Source organism: Harpia harpyja, chromosome 6 (genome assembly GCF_026419915.1).
Source record: "Harpia harpyja isolate bHarHar1 chromosome 6, bHarHar1 primary haplotype, whole genome shotgun sequence".
Lineage (NCBI taxonomy): Eukaryota > Metazoa > Chordata > Aves > Accipitriformes > Accipitridae > Harpia > Harpia harpyja.
This window is the reverse complement of record NC_068945.1, coordinates 69303178-69320439: the sequence shown is the minus strand read 5'-3', so window position 1 is coordinate 69320439 and position 17262 is coordinate 69303178. Positions and strand designations below refer to the sequence as shown.

Below are 17262 nucleotides of genomic sequence, written 5' to 3'. Positions count from 1 at the left end.
GGGACGGCTGGGGACCAGGGACCGTGGTTTATCGGGGTGCACAAACGACCTGGGCCGGGGGGGGAAGAGGTTGCGCTGGATCCCGGAGAGGGGCGCGGGGATCCCGAGAGCGCGCAGGGTCCCGGGGCTGCAAGAGCGGGACGGGCTCTTCCCGAGAAACACCCATTTTTTTTTGGTCAAAGAAGAAAATTTCTGCATGTAAAGAGCCTTTTGCACACGAGAGTAACTTGAGTTCGAGGGGCAAAAGGCAACGGGGACAGCCCCACGCGGCCTTCAGGGTGCGAGATTTGGGGTTCTTGAATGTTCCTCCTTGGTACATCGATGCTGAACCGCAGGAAAAACTCGAAACAAGCGTTTAATAAAACGAACTCATTTAATATGGGAACCAAATGAGCCATTTTGTTATCAGTCCCTTCGGAAAAACCCCGCGCCTCCCTGGGGAGTCGGAGTTGACAGTAACAGTCAGTTCGCACCAAAAAACAGCAGCTCCCCCCCAGAGATAAAAAAGTGAGCACACCTGCCCCGAGCACGGTAAATTCCTCTTTTTTCCTCCCAGCAGTGCGTGCCTGAGGCCAGCAGTAAAAAATACAGTACAAAAATACATTATTGTAACAAAATACGTGGTGTTCTCGCCCCCGGCAACAAGCCAGGGTAATTCTCATGTCTTAGATGTACAAGTTTACGACGATGTTGTTCACCCTTGTCTTCAGCTCATAAAGATCTTCAGCATCTTGGGGCTTAGGAATTTTTACCCCTCTTTAAAAAAATAACTAACTACTAAAACTAACTACATACACTTCTAAAACCCTCATTTGCCAGAATTTACAACAGATTCTTCCCTTATATAAAAAGGTTTTCGGCAAATATCAAATAACCTCTTCTTTGAAAGAAATCCAAGTGTTTTTTTCCCCGCAAAAGGTACATCCCCAAAAGCAGGGACTTAAAAAGTCCGTGGGTTTATACAGCCGGGTCTCTCGCCGAGGTGCTGAAAGCCATGTGGCAGTCCGTAAGGCTCCCAAAATAAGAGGTTATTAGCAAAAAAAGCTGACAGGAGCCATAAAAATCAATTAAAAAGCAAAGGCAGGGTAACGCTGTGGTTGTACCAAAGGCACCCGGTATTTCAGAGCTCACAAGACTGCCAATGTTAGGTGGCATGCTTACTTTGTACAAAAAAATAAAAATAAAAATCTTATTTACTGAAACCAGCAAGTCAAACGTGGTTTTCTCTTTCCTTCACACCTTTTCATGGGGTCAGAAAACCCAATTACACCAACAGCCAGGGATAAAAAAAATAACGTTTCTCTTATCATACATAATAAAATGAACCAAAACGAGTCTCAACTTTTTGACTTGGCTCTTCTCGTGCCTATCTGGAATTTCTTGCATCCCGAAGTTGGCCAAATTGCTGTATCTTTCCAAGTGACGGCTCGCTGGCAGCTGTGCACAACCTCGGGAGGGCTCTTCCAGCCCTCCAAGGCGGTTGGAGTTTAGTCCCAAGATCAGTTAAGCGGTGACAGCACTGACAGATCCGTGGAAGAGAAACAACAAACGGCTTTTTGAACAGGGTTCGTTCAGGTGAGGAGCCGGAAAAAGAAAACCCGCCTGGTGTTCATACGTAGTAGCGTTTTGACCGTGAAATGTTTTAAATAATATCGTCACAAAACCCGCACAGGAGTTACAAATGCTTCCCCTCCTCCCACAAAGCAGAGCTTCAATTATCCCGTTTCATAGTAAGTCCGCGTTTAAGTCAACAATGTAACGGTGCCGCTCAGTTCATCTTGCCAGAGGAGCATAGTTCCTCTGAACCAGCATCCCGCTGGAGATGTTACTCTCCAAAAATCCACAGAACGTTGACTCCTGATAAACCAAGATTGACACGCCTGCACAAACAAAAGTTGTCATAATAAATCACATGTAAATTAAAGTGCCTGTTTAAAACATTAACCGAAAACCTAACAATTCCATGCTTCGGCGTTTTAACACGCAGGCGCTTTGCCGTGAATTGAGCGTGGCTCTTTCAGAACGAAGGGGAATCTGGACATCGCTTTTATTGCTCACACACGTCAGATTGACCCCATTTTATGAAAAAGCTGCGATTGTTTCAAACGAGAAGATGATTTTAACACCACCAATATGATCCCGCTGTAGCGATTTCAGTTTGAAGTGCCTTCAGACAAGGCGCTTCAAAACAGGACGCTCCGTTCACATCTCGTACGCAGCGTGATGGCAGGTAACGTCGGTTACTTACCCCAGCATGCCGGATTCTTTTGTCTTTATGATATACAGAAACATAAGCAAGGTATGGAACATGTTGTTTCTGCCCTGAATCCACAGGAGGAGAAAAGAACTTAGAAATCAAGTCACTGACAAGAAATCATAGCAGTATTTCAGGCAGAATAAGCAACCACAGAGAAAGACATCACGGGGCGGCATTATGGGGTGGATTGTCAGGCTTTTTGCCTTAATACTTTACTTTTTTCAATTAGGTAAATACCAGAAAAAGACCAAACGTGGTTTTTGGCTGGATTATCATTTCCAAATACTTTAAATGCTGGAACTTTTCGGAAAGCAGAGATCCAGCAACAAACAGGGATCAATATAAAATTAAAATTCACAGGCGAATTTCACTGTTTTGAGACTGGAAGCTTCCCCCCAGAATTCCTACGGACAAGCACCGGGCTCGCTGGCCTTAAGGTGCGATAAGGGATCAGGGATTACATGACTCAGTATTTTAAAATAAATTGTCAGAAAATGAACAAGAGGAAGCTGCGGCCACAGTACTTCTGTATCTCAAATAGATACTAAAGCTATTACTTAGTAGCAGACTAAGTACCATGTTGTGGTCAAAGACCAAGCTAATGTCTACTTCCTGCATTGGGCCGGCCTACGTGTAAATAGTCAATAAATGTGGCTAGGACCTAAAAAAAACCCCAAATCAGACCTGCCAACCATTTCCTGACAGCAGAAGAAGAACACTAACACCCTCCTACCTTGGGTAGGTTGTAGACGTGGCGCTGGTAGATCAGCTCGTAGTGGGGCGGATTGATGCTGCTTTGGTAGATGCAAAACACGTTTTCATTTGAAGTGTCTGCGAATGAAAAGTTTAAGAGACGACAGGGATTTCAAAGGCGCTGGCATCATCCAAGAGGCAAAGAGCAGATAAATGTGAGTGCCAGTACCTGGTTTATCCGGGGTCTGAATGAAGTGTTGGGAAGTGAAGGTTTTGCCGTCGGGATACTTGGGGTGAGGCGGCAGCCTGGAGTCGAGGTAAGTGCAGAATACATGCATAATGATCTGGGCAAAGGAAAACAAATCTCACTTTAGCGTCCTTAAAAATACAGCAGCTTTCTTGCCAGAATCTCAGGCGTTAGTTACAGTATTTGATAGCCTGTGATTGCAACGCTGACTTAACCCCTCTCTGTTTAGGAGCCTGAGGCAGCTCAATGCTTAAAGCAGAGATTTCAACCGTTCAGGCATGCCGCTGGCATGAAGGCAAGTTTATTTCTTCCAGTAAGTGAAACAGCGTCAGTCACAATGCGATAAAACTGCTGCTGCACGTCAGGAGCGCAGCTCCCGCACAAGCAACTTTATCCTGGCATCTTGCAGAATTTGGCAAACTTAGTGTATTTAGGCCATGAACTCCAAGCCATCTGTTTTAGTGATGGGTTCTGCACTAGCTGCAAGGATTTGGCTGAGAAGGGCAGATGAAATCAAACTACAGCTTCGCCGACACCACACCTATCGAGCAAATTTCTCCTTTTTCCTCACGAAAGGCAAAACAAAAATCACTGGAAAAACCTGAGCTGGCCCTGGGTCTTATTAAGAATGCCAAAATTTTGAAATAAAGTCCTAGAACCCAGAAAACCATGCCACAGCCTGCTAGTCGTGTTTTAACCCTTCCCGCAGAGTTCTCAACATTTTATGTGGGCAACCTCACCAAATTATCTGCAATCTGGTACTTTCTGTGTTCATTATATATAAACAGGACAAAACAAAAGAATTTCTCTGGGCTAAATGCCAAAAGTCTCTAGAAATCTGGGAGATGCACCTTGGAAATCACAGATTTGTGTCACCTGCAGCGTGATTAACATAAATGCGAAATTGTGTAATTTTTTTTTTTTATAGTAATTGTCTTGAGTAAGTTCATGTCAAAACTTCATGGCAAGTGTTTATTTTAACCTGTTATATCAGAACTTCTTTCCTAGAATTCTTACAAGTTTAATATACCGCCCAACACTACCTCTCCCAGCTGGTTTTGACAGAAGACTGAATTCCAGGGTGCGCTACTCTGTCTCATGATCTTTAAACCCTTTGGAGCTGCTCACCCTGCTGTCTATTGAGACACGAAGAGTTGCTCCGTGGCCAGTCACTACCAAATATTTAATCATCTTCACAAACAGAAAAAATCAAGTCCTATTTCGACTGATTTTGTACAACTTCAGCTTCCAGCAATTGAATCTCATTATATATTTGTCAGCAAAGCTGTGAAGCTTTGACATTCAGATCTCCTGGTTTTTATTCTCCCAAGTAACTGAAAATCTATTTGCAGTGGGGAAAAAAAAATAAATCACCCTAACTCTACTTTCAGATACAGAGTTCAGTTGAAGACTCACACTGTAAAGCCTGTTTTCTACTCCCTGAATTGTTCTGTGGTCTTCCTTTCAATTATTTCAATTACCTCAGCTGAATTTTCAAGTCACTGTTTACACTCAGGGAGGTGCTCTTCCTCCTGACCTTTCAGATTAACGGGCTAAGCATCACTACAAGTCTTCTCTCAAGGAGGATATGCACCATCTTCAGATCTCTCACAAAATATTACCAAATTAAAGAGCAGTCCTGCCACTCGATCTGCATTTTTTTCCTCTGTCCATTATAGCAAAGGAAAATGGGAAAAAGGTGAAAGGTTTTCCTTGCATTAGAAACTCTTAGATGAAGGCAGACATTTTGCTTTTTAAAAAGTATAGCAAGAGAACTGCCCCAACAAGATCCCCACCTGCCAGGCTGCTCCCTGTAGTCATCTGACAGACATTTCAGAGGAGTCTTAAGTAAGAGCCTGGCCCAAGACTAAGATATGCAACTGCATTTTTGTGATCTACGCAATGTCCAATCCCATTTGCATTATTCCCCATGGAATCTCACCGACTGCAACGGGATTACCTGTGTAAGTGATGCTAACAGGATTTTACCATGTTCCTCAAAAGACTTACTGACTAGCCCCCTGAAAATCTATGCCAAAAGGCAACCCACTTTAAGCTGTCGTATCAAGACATCTTTCAAAACTTACAGAGGAGTCAGTGGGCAAGTCGGTGTCCCACTTGCGGCCTTTGAAATCCCCTCCTCTGTTCCATCGGAATGAACTCATGCATCCTCCCTGAGAAAGCTCTGAAAGCAACAAGATTTATTCAGTTACTGCAGGTTGAAAGTGTATGAAAGCAGTATTTTATGCTAGTTTCAGGAGGTTCATACATGTTTCCGGTGAACAAAATAGGAAAAATTCAGCTAATGAAATGCTTGTAAAGATACTAATACGGGGACATAAATTTACAGGATGATTTTTATTTGTAGTTAATGAGGGGATTAAATCCAGCACTTTGCACCCCAAGCACGCAGGAGGAAAATGAGAAATAAGGCTTTTTAAAACATTCCCAAAGTTACATCCAAGTCCCATATCATTCCATCGCTATAAAAAGAGAAAGCTGTGAAGCAATATCTCTCCTGTTTAAAAGCAGCTCTCCTCCCGGCCGTGACTCTTCAAACGACTCCACTGAAGGAACGTCTGATGCCACCATGACTTGACGTGGTAACGGAAGTGGTTTAAAGTCAGTACGGTGACACCACGTACCTTTGATTCTTTCGACCAAATACTCCTGGTTTGGTGTAAGATCCAAATACTGCACTATAGCGTTCAGGGTTGGAATGAGCGGAGCTTTAACGAGCGCTGCCTGCTTCAGACTGCTGATGCTGGCTTCTGCAACACAAGAAGAGCCAGTACATCAGCTATGACCACCACAGAACTCCCAACAACCTCCCTTACCAGGCGTCGCTACAAAGAGCTCTCCTTTTTGGTGCATGATTTAAAGTCCTAGAAACACTGAACATGTGACACTACCCCAAACGCTCATTTCAATTCTAACAAAGTAGCAGATGTCTGCTTTGCATCACAGAACATAAAAGCTACAAGGAACCAACATCCACTTTGAAGAGCAGAGGGAGAGTAATGAGGTGGGGACAAGGGCAGCATTGACCAGTTTTTCTGCAGGCATCACAATGGATGCAGCCCTTGAGGAGACACTACCAGAAACAGCCAGCAAAAGGTGAATTTGATTTAAATGCAGCATATCAAATCCACTTCTTGGTTAAGGGAATATAAATTTGAAGCAACAAGAGAAGCGGTTCCTTCAGAATTGTTTCGTGACATGAAAAACAGAACTCCAGTTAGTTCACCAGAATTTAAAAAAATAGTTCTTTCAGAAAGCAGCCGATTCTAAGGAAGAATTTGGAAAAGCACATAGGACTGGAGACACTGAGAGTTTATAGGGAGACCCTGACACTTTATAGCACATCTATCCTTGAAATGTTTTCTGACAGCTTAATGTGCAATAATCAATGATAATTTGAGCCTGTAATTCCCCAGCAGGAAGTTTAGGGGGAAAAAAAAAAAAAAAAGAAAAAAAAGAGAGAGGTTTATGAATTTTATATGAGACAGGCATCAGTGTGACTTCATCAGTATTTCCAGAAGTCTTATGAAGAACCTTTCCAGCTTAATGAAATGCATGACACGGAACAAAGACCACACCAATATAGAGCAGAAATGGAACAGTAACATTTAACGAACCTAATTTATACAACACCTATTCAACACCCCAGCTATGGAGTGGCCGGCCCTCTATCAACCACCACCAGGAACCCCAAAGCTACTGCCTCATCCTACCTCCGATCTGCAATTCTGGACACCCCATTCTTCTCAGCTGAGTGCTCACAGACTCGACCTCTTGGACAAGTGGCACCAGAATAGTCTCATTAATCCACTAGGAAAGAAATATGTGAAAATTCAAGAGGTCAGAAGCAACAAAAATGTTAAAAAACCCCAACCCTTAGCTTACATCCTACTAATCATCACCATTACAATCACAAAGAAGCTTAACAATAGAAACACTGAAGGCAACCAAGGAGGAAAGTAATTAAACTAGAATATCAAGTTAGGCAGAGTTTAAATGACTCTCTACTACCTTCTAAAAGGCCAGAAAATTCAATGTAAAGAAGTCAGGAAAACAAATCTCTAGAAAGTATCAGATAAAGCTTTTCTGAACAATGAGGAAAGGGGTATTGCGAAGCACAGCCGTCCAACCATAAAGATAATTTATACTTTGATGGGTCCTCTCACATTTGTTTCAGGAAATCAAGGAGCTGATAAACACTATATGTGGGATTTGTATGTGACAGGATTTGGAAACTGAAGCAAGCTGGCCCTAGATTTAGGAACAGATGCTCAGGAATCTGGTAGGGATCTCATACAAATCTTTGCTTTTCACTGATCTTACTATTTAAAAACAAAACAAAACAAGCTTGTTTTGTAAAGCTACATACTTGATAGATGCTATGACTGAAGGGGCAATTCAAAGTTATATTTACTAATTATTTTGCCACAGTGTGCAATTAAGTCCCCTCTGCTATAGCAATTCCTATTGATAAGATCAAGGTTTTTCTTTTTGCTTTTTATTATGACTGTCAGAAAAAGTCAACCTTTGGGTTGGAATTTTCTATGCTTTGAGCCCAGGAGAATGAGTTAGAAATACTGCAGAAACATCAATTCAGCAATCTGAGTTACAGCAAGGAAAACCAAATCTTGTCATATCTGAGATGCTTTTGTCATTCAAAGGTGGATGAACTTCACAGCTGTGAAGTTTTCAGAATACAAAACCCCGAGGTCAGGTTGAAAACGCATCTCAGCAGTCCCCTCTTACAAGCATGCTGTGTTTTTATCTCCTTGTTCCAGCCCACCCCAATCCTCAAACAGACACTGCAATTCTTCCTGCCTCCTTCGGCATACAGGGGACACGGAGGTAGTTTTCCACTCTGCTGCGCTTGTTCTTAAAAACCAGGGAGTCTTTAGAGATGGGACTTACGTTTCTGAACTTAGCGGTCCAGGAATCCATGTGATCAAGGAGCTGCCGGTTCATTGTCACCCGTGCCCAGACCTACGGAAAGGTTTATTTAGTACATATGAGAACTTAACAGAATACCAAGAGTTTTTAGGGTCTACGAAAATTTCTGATACTAACTGCAGCACGTAATTCAAAGAGCATTTTTCGCAAAATTTTTATACATCTGCTGGCTGTATCCTGTGACTTCTACAGCAGCTTCACATATGACACCCCCACTCTCTATTCACAGTACAATCATCTTGAGTGAGCCCAAATTCAGTTTTAAGCCGTCCGCTCTATTAGGATAAAATTGGTCTGAATTGTAGGCTTGATTTAAGAGGTATTTGAATGGAACCTTCATTAGGTTAATGTAGGAAATAAAGAAAATTGATCAAATTTAATTGAAGCCACATGAATTGTGTTCCTTTGCATCAGACTTCTTTCAGACGCAAGCAAAAAGGCAGTGCTTTATATCCTTCAGCTGTTCCACTGGGTTAAATACAGGTCAGTTTCAACTCAGTTTTTACGTCACAAATGTATTTAACCAGCATAAGCCTTGCTCTCCGAGGGAGAAATAATTTTCCAACTACAACTCAGAATTTGCAATGTCCATTTACAGTGACAAGGAGTCTTGCAAGCTGTATGAAGATGGTTAAATGCTAGAGAATTTCCCCCTCCCACATTCTTGATACAGCTCAAATCCAAACCTTTACATGAAGCTGTACATTCTAGGGGCCTCTTTCTCCCTCTTGACCACCTTGCTGCTGAATTTACCTCTTCTGCAGCCTGTTTTGAGCTCAGATCAGCTTCGTCCTTGTGTGCAGATGGAGCCTGGGACCTGCAAGCCAGCTGATACTGGAACTTTCTCAGCATCTGTGCATAGTCTGCCATGGAACGGCTGTAGTTCCAAAAAGTTGGGCTGCTGGAAGGAGAGCTGGAATCTGAACTTCCTGAAACGATTCATACATTAAACAGTCACATACAATTACTGCCAAGTAATTCCGGAAGCAACAATAGAGGCACAATAGGTCAGTGTATTAAGGCTTTGACAACAGACATGAACATGAACTGCCATGAATACATACACTGAAGTTAGTCTGCATAAACACTGATTTCACCCTTGATTGTCCCTATCCAGGACAAAAACTGCCTGCAGGTAATTCACCCCCTTTATCTGAAATGCCTTCTCCACAAGATATCCCTCTCATCAAGGTGATAAAGCCTGACATCTTATCATGGTCCACTACAGCCAACAAATGCCACAGAGACAATCTATCAGCACACATTTCCATATGCTGCAACAGCAGCATATATCCTATCCAAAGGAATACTTTGGAGGAAAACTTTCCGAAGCTCCTAAGCCATGGAGACATGTAGAAACAATGGCATCCTACCTCATGTCCTAATTACTCAGTAGAAGACCAAACTGTTCAGCAGCAGCCTTTACCAAGGTCACAGGTGATTACCATAAATGAGTTAGGTCTATTCACTAGTACGAGTACACTGGAATCCTTTGCAACTTCTCTCATCCGCAAAAGCCAATCTCAAATAAAACCACCACCTTCTCATTGCCAAACTTTTCCGATCAAATCAGTTTGTTTATTTACCTAGTTGAACTCTGTGCTGTTTCTCTTCTTCGTTTCGAAGGAAGGTGTCCAGCGACTTGAGCTCTGTCATATAGTCTTCTTTGCCAGTGGGAGAATTATAGTGAATGGGTGAAGAGCGGTAACGAGACCTTAGCCCGCCACTTTCCACTGGTCCAATACTCATAGGGTACGGTGATCCACCAGGAGAGGGGCTGAAGCTGGAAACCTCGGGTGAATAAAACCAGACAATTGTGTCATTTCTTTTCTACTTTGTATTTACATTTTAGGTTCTTATTTTTGCTTTGTTCTGAAACAAATTAGCCACTCTAAAACAAATGAAGTGACACTAGGGAAAAAACACAAATCCCGATACGACAAATTTGCATCTACTTTGCAAAAGGAACAAACACACATGTACACAACTCTCCGCTGGCTGCTGCTCACCTTCGATAGCATACGGCACAACACAAGGACCAAACTGTACCCTTGGGAGCTGTCTTGGTCATTACCTTGTTGTAGCTGCTGCTTGGCGAGTAGGTTACAGCACTGCCGTAAGAAGCGCTGTTGCTTGACAGAGCCTGTAACTGAGGGCTGTACCCTGTGATACAACTGGTAGTAAACTTTGGACTGGCACTGGGGGAGCGGGACGGGCTGTAACTCAACACGCTTTGACCCTGGATCGGAGGAGAAGGTGTCGAAGACGGGACTTTCTTTGCTGCCAGCTCACGTGGTGGAGTTGTTTGTACCGCTGCAATAAGGAAAAACAGAATTAGCATTGTGGATGCAGCAGCCCCAAACTCTCCTCCCCCTTTAAATGCACAACAAACGCATACACAACGCTATCTTAAGGCAATTTATAAAGATGCTAGAAGGGACACTAGAAAAATCTGGCCCCTACAGAACTCAGCAGTCAAGCCACTGATGGAAAAAAAGAGAAGCCTGAGACACAAGACCACAAGTCAGTACAAATCCTACAGCTTCAGATTTCTGTTAAATGTTACCAGGCACCTTGCAAAACCCAGGGGGCTTCTGTAACCTTTTCATCAGCTACTCTGCCTCCCAACTTCATGCATCTTTAGCATATTGAATGTCTTAATTTATCTGTGCAAATAAACATATGAGATCCTTGAACTTTGGTGATACAGCATTACTCCTATCTGCTTCCTGTTTTCTAGGAGCAGACTAGCAGTCTGTGATACCACTGTGCTAGCATTTTGCTTTTGGTTTACTTACCTTGTCAGGTTCTGCTGTATTTTAAAACTTTGCTTTGATATTCAAGAACTTTCTGAACGACTGCTTTTTGGGCTGTCATTTTCAGACTTCGCAGGAAAGTCTGTCTGTCCCTCTAATTTGGTTCTCGTTATCCAGCATGATATTAGTAGGATATCAAAAGTAAATATAAACCTGCACTCTCTGCCTTGCTCCTAGTCCCGTGTATAGGTTACAAATTCCTTGTCCAACCTCACAATGTTCGAGTCTCTCACTGTGCTTCAGCAGCCACTGTCATCCTGTCCTTTTTCACTGTGTGTGTTTGCTCCCCCTCCAGTTCTCCCCACAAACACTCATCAAATTACTACTCAATGTTGTGAATTTTAATACACTGCAGGTAATTCAGTTTACCGCTCATGTCAGATGAGGTAATTCAGAACTCACTTCACTGAAGAATCCTGCCATTGAGAAAGATACCATCTCAAAAGAAAAAAAAAAAGAATAAAAAAGATTGCCAGAGAGGTTTATTACACCCACCTGCATTCTGCAACCCCAGCAGGGTCTGCTGGCCAGGACTCATGACCAAGCTCGTCGGTGCCACTGTGTATTTGAAGTACCTCCAGAAATCAAATAAAGCATTCAGGCTGAACAGAGATGCAAATGCAAGTTCTAGAAGAAACACAGAAGTTTTTACCAAAGCTTGAGCATGGGGAATAATAAAAGTGTGTTATCTGCAAAAACAGGCATATGCCCATTAAAAATAGGTCATTATTAGTGCTATCAATAAGTACGAACTTGGGCAAGTAGCTAAGATTTCTTCACCTTCTTATGCAAGAACCATTGGAGATAATTTTCCTTTCTTTATTGAGATGAATTTATATTGCTAAAATGGAATTTTTAAAAATGGATGGTCATTTTCCAAAAGGGACATAAACTACTGCACTGAAGTTTTGCAGTATTTCTCAAAAATCATCTTTTGTCAAATCATCTGTCACTCATCTCATGATTTTTCTCCCCCTCACTTCATCTTCTAATAGTATTCAATACAGCTGGCTTAGTCTTCTCCTCTGAAACAAACTTTAATTATTGTGAAATGCCATCCACACTCATGGTACAACACAGCAGTAAAATCTGCAGTGCTCTCCACACATTAAACAGATTTAATGCATCAAGCAAGTTCTTCATGCCCTTTCATGATATATCTAAGAAAGCTGTTAATACTCCTTACCTGTCACTAAAAAGGATGGAATTCCAACAGTTTCAAGGGAGATAACAGAAAGCAAAACAAAGTTTTGGTTTAAATTTAAAAAAAAAAACCAAACCAAAACATCACACCAAGAAAAAAAACCAAGGCTCGCTTAAAAATGACCTCCCCAGCAATAAAGCTGACAAGTGAAAAAAGAAAAGAACCCTGAAAATTAATTTAAATGCTGCAGCAACTCACCAATATACCAGAGTGGCCAGTATGTGATGTTGTAATACGAGCTTATAAGTTTTCCAGTCCTGAAAAGAAAACCAAGAAGTTACCTTCTTGCAACAATTCAGTCCCAGGAAATACTTAGGGATATACAAAGTAGATGCTTTGCTTGTTTGAATCAGATGTAACAATTAACATACATTTCGGTATATATCATGCCCGCAACAGACACATTAAGGAGTCCCCAGGCCAAGACCACTTTCCGGGCTTCAGTCTCCTTCCTCATCTTGATGGTCCTGTCGATGAGGGAATTCACTGGACTCTGTTCTGGTGTCATTATCTGTAACAACAAACACAGAGAAATGACAAAATCCATTAACTTTTATACAGTAAGATTCTCAGTCAGCACAAGATTAAAGAAAAAAAAGCAGTAATCCAAACCAAACTATATAAATGGGCTTTACCTTTAGCCAGAGTCATGTTTAGCGTTTTAAAAAAAAAGCAGATTCTTTTTATCAGTAAAAATAAGTAATATTTCTTTAACGAACTCTACTGCCAGCACTGTCACCTCAACAGCGTCTATTTTCTCCAGTGAGATACAAATGAGAGGATAGAGACAGATTCCAACCTCATTTTTGAAAAATAACATCCTTCAGAAGTGAGAGACAAAGCTCCTGCCTTCTCCAGGCAAAGGAAGACAGAGGAAGGAAAGGCCTTGCACAATCCTGCAGTATTTTTATTGAAAATTCCCATTCATTTCAGTAGGTAACAGAGTATTTTCAGACTGTACAGCCACCTCCTGTGGGCTCACCACATCTGAAAGGTAGCAAGCTTTATGCCCAGTAACACCTTATGTGAAAGAAATAACTCTGGTGACCTTTTCTGCTAGTCTTGTCACCAAAATATGCTACTGTTCCTTCCTGCAACTTGCTTAAAAACTTGTCACATAATTCTTCACTAGATGGGAACATAAATAATTTGCTTTTTGGGAGAGATACTTCAACTGTACATTACTACCTTAAAAAAAAAATACAAACCCCAAATCACATTACCTGCTTCTTACTGGTACAATGATTCAACGGTGAAATAGTTAACATCAGGATTACTGGAAGAATTATACAAGAACATGTTGCCTGGTACTTTTCTTGACAGGGTTTTGACCCATTTTGAGCCCCAAGACTTCCCTTCCCACACTGACAAATGTAGCAGCCCTAAGCAGAGATCCTCTCCCCCATCCTCACATTCTCAGCTTCTCTCCCTGAACCATGTCCTCCTGCAGAAGCAGAAGTTGCACTGTTAAGGCACTGAAATAGAAGTGAGAGTTGGTTCCTTTCTACTTGCTTAGGAAGGTTGGGTGTGGGGTTTTCACCTCCAGACCAAAATATGTCCTCCCATACCCCCTGCCCTCTTCTACTAAGGCATAGTAATGAGGGAAGGCCTCACCTTGACAACCCATAAGGCACTGACCCCAGTGCCACACATGGAGGTCCTCCACACCTCCTCTTTCCCCAAATCCCCCAGCTTCCCCCATGCATGCCCCTCTGTCACATATAGTCCCAGCTCCCCTTGCCCAAGACCCCAGGGCACCCTCCACTCAGATCTCGCTGTCACAGACAAAGAACCCCCACAGCTTCCCCTGCACACACACACAGGGATCCTCTGAGCTCTCCCTACCCAGACCCCGCTGTCACACGCAGGCAGCCTTCACATCTCCACCCCAGCCAGCAGCCCCACTCCACCCCGGGGGGCCTCTACAGCTCCCCCACTCAGACCCCACTGTCAGAGAAGCTGCCTCACCGCTCTCCCCCCCCCCCCAGACCTCACCGCTACACACGGGCAGCCCCACAGCTCACACTGCCCACAACCCTGTCACACAGAAGAGGCCCGACACCTCCCCCCCCCCCGCCCCATCCTGCCCCCTGTCACACGGATGCGGCCCCACATCCCCCCCCCCCCATCCTGACCCATCACACAGAGGCGGCCCCACAGCTCCACCCGCCCACAACCCTGTCATACACGGGTGACCCTACGCCTCCGCGGCTCGCTGCCGGACACAGCCCGGCTCTAGGCAGCCTCCCTCAGAGCCCCCCGTGCAGGCCCCAGGAACCAGGCGGTGCTGGGGGGGGGGCAGTCACAGTACCTGCCGCAGAACTGAGGGTCAGGGGAGGTGAGGGGACACACAATTCCCCTCAGGGAAGGCAGGGGCACCCCCTTTTCCCAACCGGGGAGGGGGGGGGGAAGCACGGCAGATCGCTTGCCCTCACACAGGCGAGAGAAACCGGCCGCACCATCTGCGCCTGCGCGAGCGCCGCCGCCGACGTCACCGGCCGCGCCGCGCGCGGGGGGAGGGGGCGGGGCCTGTCGCTGTTGGGAGGGCAGGGGAGCTCGCGCCGCGGCCGTTGGTGGGCGCCGCGTTTTGGCGGGAAGGGGCGCGTGAGGCGGGCGGCCATGTTGTTGCGCGCCGCGGGAGGTGTGAAGATGGCGGCGGGGGGGGGGGAGACCGGCTAACTCGCTGTCGTGCAGAGCCAAACGTTGCTGTGTTTATGCCGAGTTAGCTGTATAACTAAATTAATTGATTGCATGTAGTGATGTATATCAGAGCGTGCGTTGCCAAGGTCAACAGTTAAAGATTTTCATAGAATCATAGAATCATTTCGGTTGGAAAAGACCTTCAAGATCATCAAGTCCAACCATTAACCATGCCCCCTAAACCATGCCTTGGAGTACCCTGTCCACTCGCTTTTTGAATACCTCCAGGGATGGTGAATCAACCACTTCCCTGGGCAGCCCATTCCAATGTTTGACATTTTGGGTCTGTCTGCGCGCTGTACGGGTGGAAATTCATATTTCTGTCCTAAAATCCTGTAAATGAAGAGGGTTGTGTGAATTTCGTGCTAAATCGGTGTATCCAGAAGGTATTACCTGAGGTAAAGGTGGTCCCATTGGACAGGGTGGCTTGGGTGACAAGCTTGTCTCGTATGACTGGGTGGTAAATTGCGCAACATTGCCAGTGTGGTGACATACTGACTTAATCTCAGTGACATTTTCATGTGATACGGCCTTTTGAGGCAAGAAGAGCAGGGTATGTCTACAGATGGGAAGAATTGGGAACCAGCAAGGTGAGAGGAGCTGGACCTGGCCCGGGGAAGCATATTGAGCTGAGGTGGCTGCAACAGCTCGTACAAGACAGGGACAGCAGCTCTGCAAAAGGAAGATTATCTGGGATGTTCTGCTTATCTGGGATATCCAGTCTATTTCTTAATTTTCCCCACTCTGCTTCCAATTTGGGTAAATGCAGAATATTCCAAGTTGCTCCACTGTAAAGGCTGGTGGAATGTGTTATTCTGTTATAAAGAGCTGGTTATAGGAAACACATGGTAATAAAAACACAGTTGGAGAAAGGGAGGAGAGAAACTTAAACAGGCTGAAAGTTCATTTGGTAGATCTACGGCAATGGGCGAATTCAGTTGGTTTGAAAGTCTCTTGACTTTGACTCATTTCCTAAGCAAGAGGATGAAAGCAAGAAAAGCATGAAATGGAGATAATATTGAAGGACTGTTAAAAACCTACTTTGGCCTTCTAGTCTCAAACAGCTATGCGAGGATGGGGTGAATCGCTTTTCATCAGTTACAGAGGAAGAGGAGTCTTCTTGTGGTGCAATTCCCAGCCTTGACACAGCTCAAGTGAGAGGAGATGAATCCCACCCAAAATCCCCAAAACATGAGATGGTCAGCTGGGTAACGGGTTGCCGAGGGGCTGCTCCGAACGCGGAAACGCTTGCCCCTTGGAGAGGGGACAGCCCCATGTCCCAGGTCCAGCGACGAGGCTCCATGGGATACCCTTTTTCCTCTCTTGGGTGGTATTACTGGCAGAATGACCCCGTGCTTTCTGGCGCTCATCAGAAACCAGATGAAAGGCAATATGATGATGATGAGGAAGGCTTTGGGGGGATCAGAGGGAAAATCCTCCTCTGCTCCTGTGCTGGCATTTTGATTATCTGTCTTGTCTGTTGTGCTCGAGTAAGATATTTAATTCTGTGTTTTCTGCTGACACCTGCTGGCTCTTAGCAGAAGGTTATTGTGGGCTTACACAAAACTTTCCTGCCTAAAAGGCTTTCACAACCTCGGAAGTTGTTATTTATAATTATCTCATGGGATGATGTCACTGTTAGAACTGGTCTTTAATCTCCAGGTATAGGTAACTGATTGTATCTCTCCCAGTACCCTTCTTGTTATTACCAGTTACAATTCATCTGTGTGCTTGCTGTCCTAAAATGCAAAGCTAAAACATGATCCGATGGAGCGTGTGGTGCATTATAAACTGCTGTATGACTCAAACACATGAAATCTGGGGACAACCCTGGGAAGTTGAAGGTCTTCATTTCCTAATTTAAGGAAATTTGAGTTGGAAATAAGTAGCTCCACTGCAGTCAGTGTTGTTGCACTGGCATATAGCTGCAGACTTTCCAGAGAGATCAAAATGAGGGTTCTGCTTCTAAAATGGTGCCAGTCACATCTACAAATGGTGAGCCACATACTGAAATCCCTACTCATTCTTTATCCAGGGCATACCCAAGGTGCCTTGTGGATTAGGAACATGGAAATAATCCATTACTTACAGAAATAATAGTTCTCTCACCAGTAATCCAAAATTAATTGCTTTATAGCCAATTAACTTTGATCATCTAGGAGATGAGTTGCAGACGGAGCCCTTTGCCATGTTGGTGTTACAGCTCTAGCTCAAGATGATGAGAAAGGAAACATTTCTATCCAAAGGCGAAATGTGTGTGGGATTTCCGAGGAATATGGGCTTGTTGAGAGTCTCTGTAGAAATGGCGAAGGCATGAGGGCTCCCCTCTTGGCTGCGTTTTCCTGGGGCAGGGGCTGGCACTGCTCCCTGTGCCGTA

General features: G+C 44.1%; 1 protein-coding gene across 2 annotated transcripts; it reads right to left on the bottom strand.

Moving 5' to 3' along the window:
- Positions 1-354: 354 nt before the first annotated feature.
- TMEM209 (transmembrane protein 209) lies at positions 355-14651 on the bottom strand. Of its 2 annotated transcripts, XM_052790438.1 has the most exons (16): positions 14497-14643; positions 13409-13461; positions 12557-12696; positions 12384-12442; positions 11477-11608; positions 10240-10478; positions 9752-9956; positions 8919-9094; positions 8127-8198; positions 6932-7028; positions 5843-5968; positions 5285-5382; positions 3180-3294; positions 2991-3088; positions 2249-2322; positions 355-1880 (listed from the first exon to the last, which is right to left on the bottom strand). In XM_052790438.1, exons 2-16 carry the CDS (start codon positions 13451-13453, stop codon positions 1826-1828), a joined length of 1731 nt encoding a protein of 576 aa, XP_052646398.1. In that variant the 5' UTR covers positions 13454-13461; positions 14497-14643; the 3' UTR covers positions 355-1825. The 2 variants fall into 2 exon arrangements, with proteins under 2 accessions (XP_052646398.1, XP_052646399.1); XM_052790439.1 differs by lacking the exon at positions 13409-13461 and having other exon boundaries at positions 14497-14651.
- Positions 14652-17262: the final 2611 nt, after the last annotated feature.

What these genes read in the sequence shown, in the direction of transcription:
- TMEM209 (XM_052790438.1), bottom strand. Translation starts at nt 13,453, where the DNA reads ATGTTAACTATTTCACCGTTGAATCATTGTACCAGTAAGAAGCAG. An exon ending in ACAGCACAGAGTTCAACTAG is followed by an intron (nt 9,095 to 9,751) that starts GTAAATAAACAA and finishes GAATCGTTTCAG; the next exon opens with GAAGTTCAGATTCCAGCTCT. An exon ending in CAAAACAGGCTGCAGAAGAG is followed by an intron (nt 8,199 to 8,918) that starts GTAAATTCAGCA and finishes ACCTTTCCGTAG; the next exon opens with GTCTGGGCACGGGTGACAAT.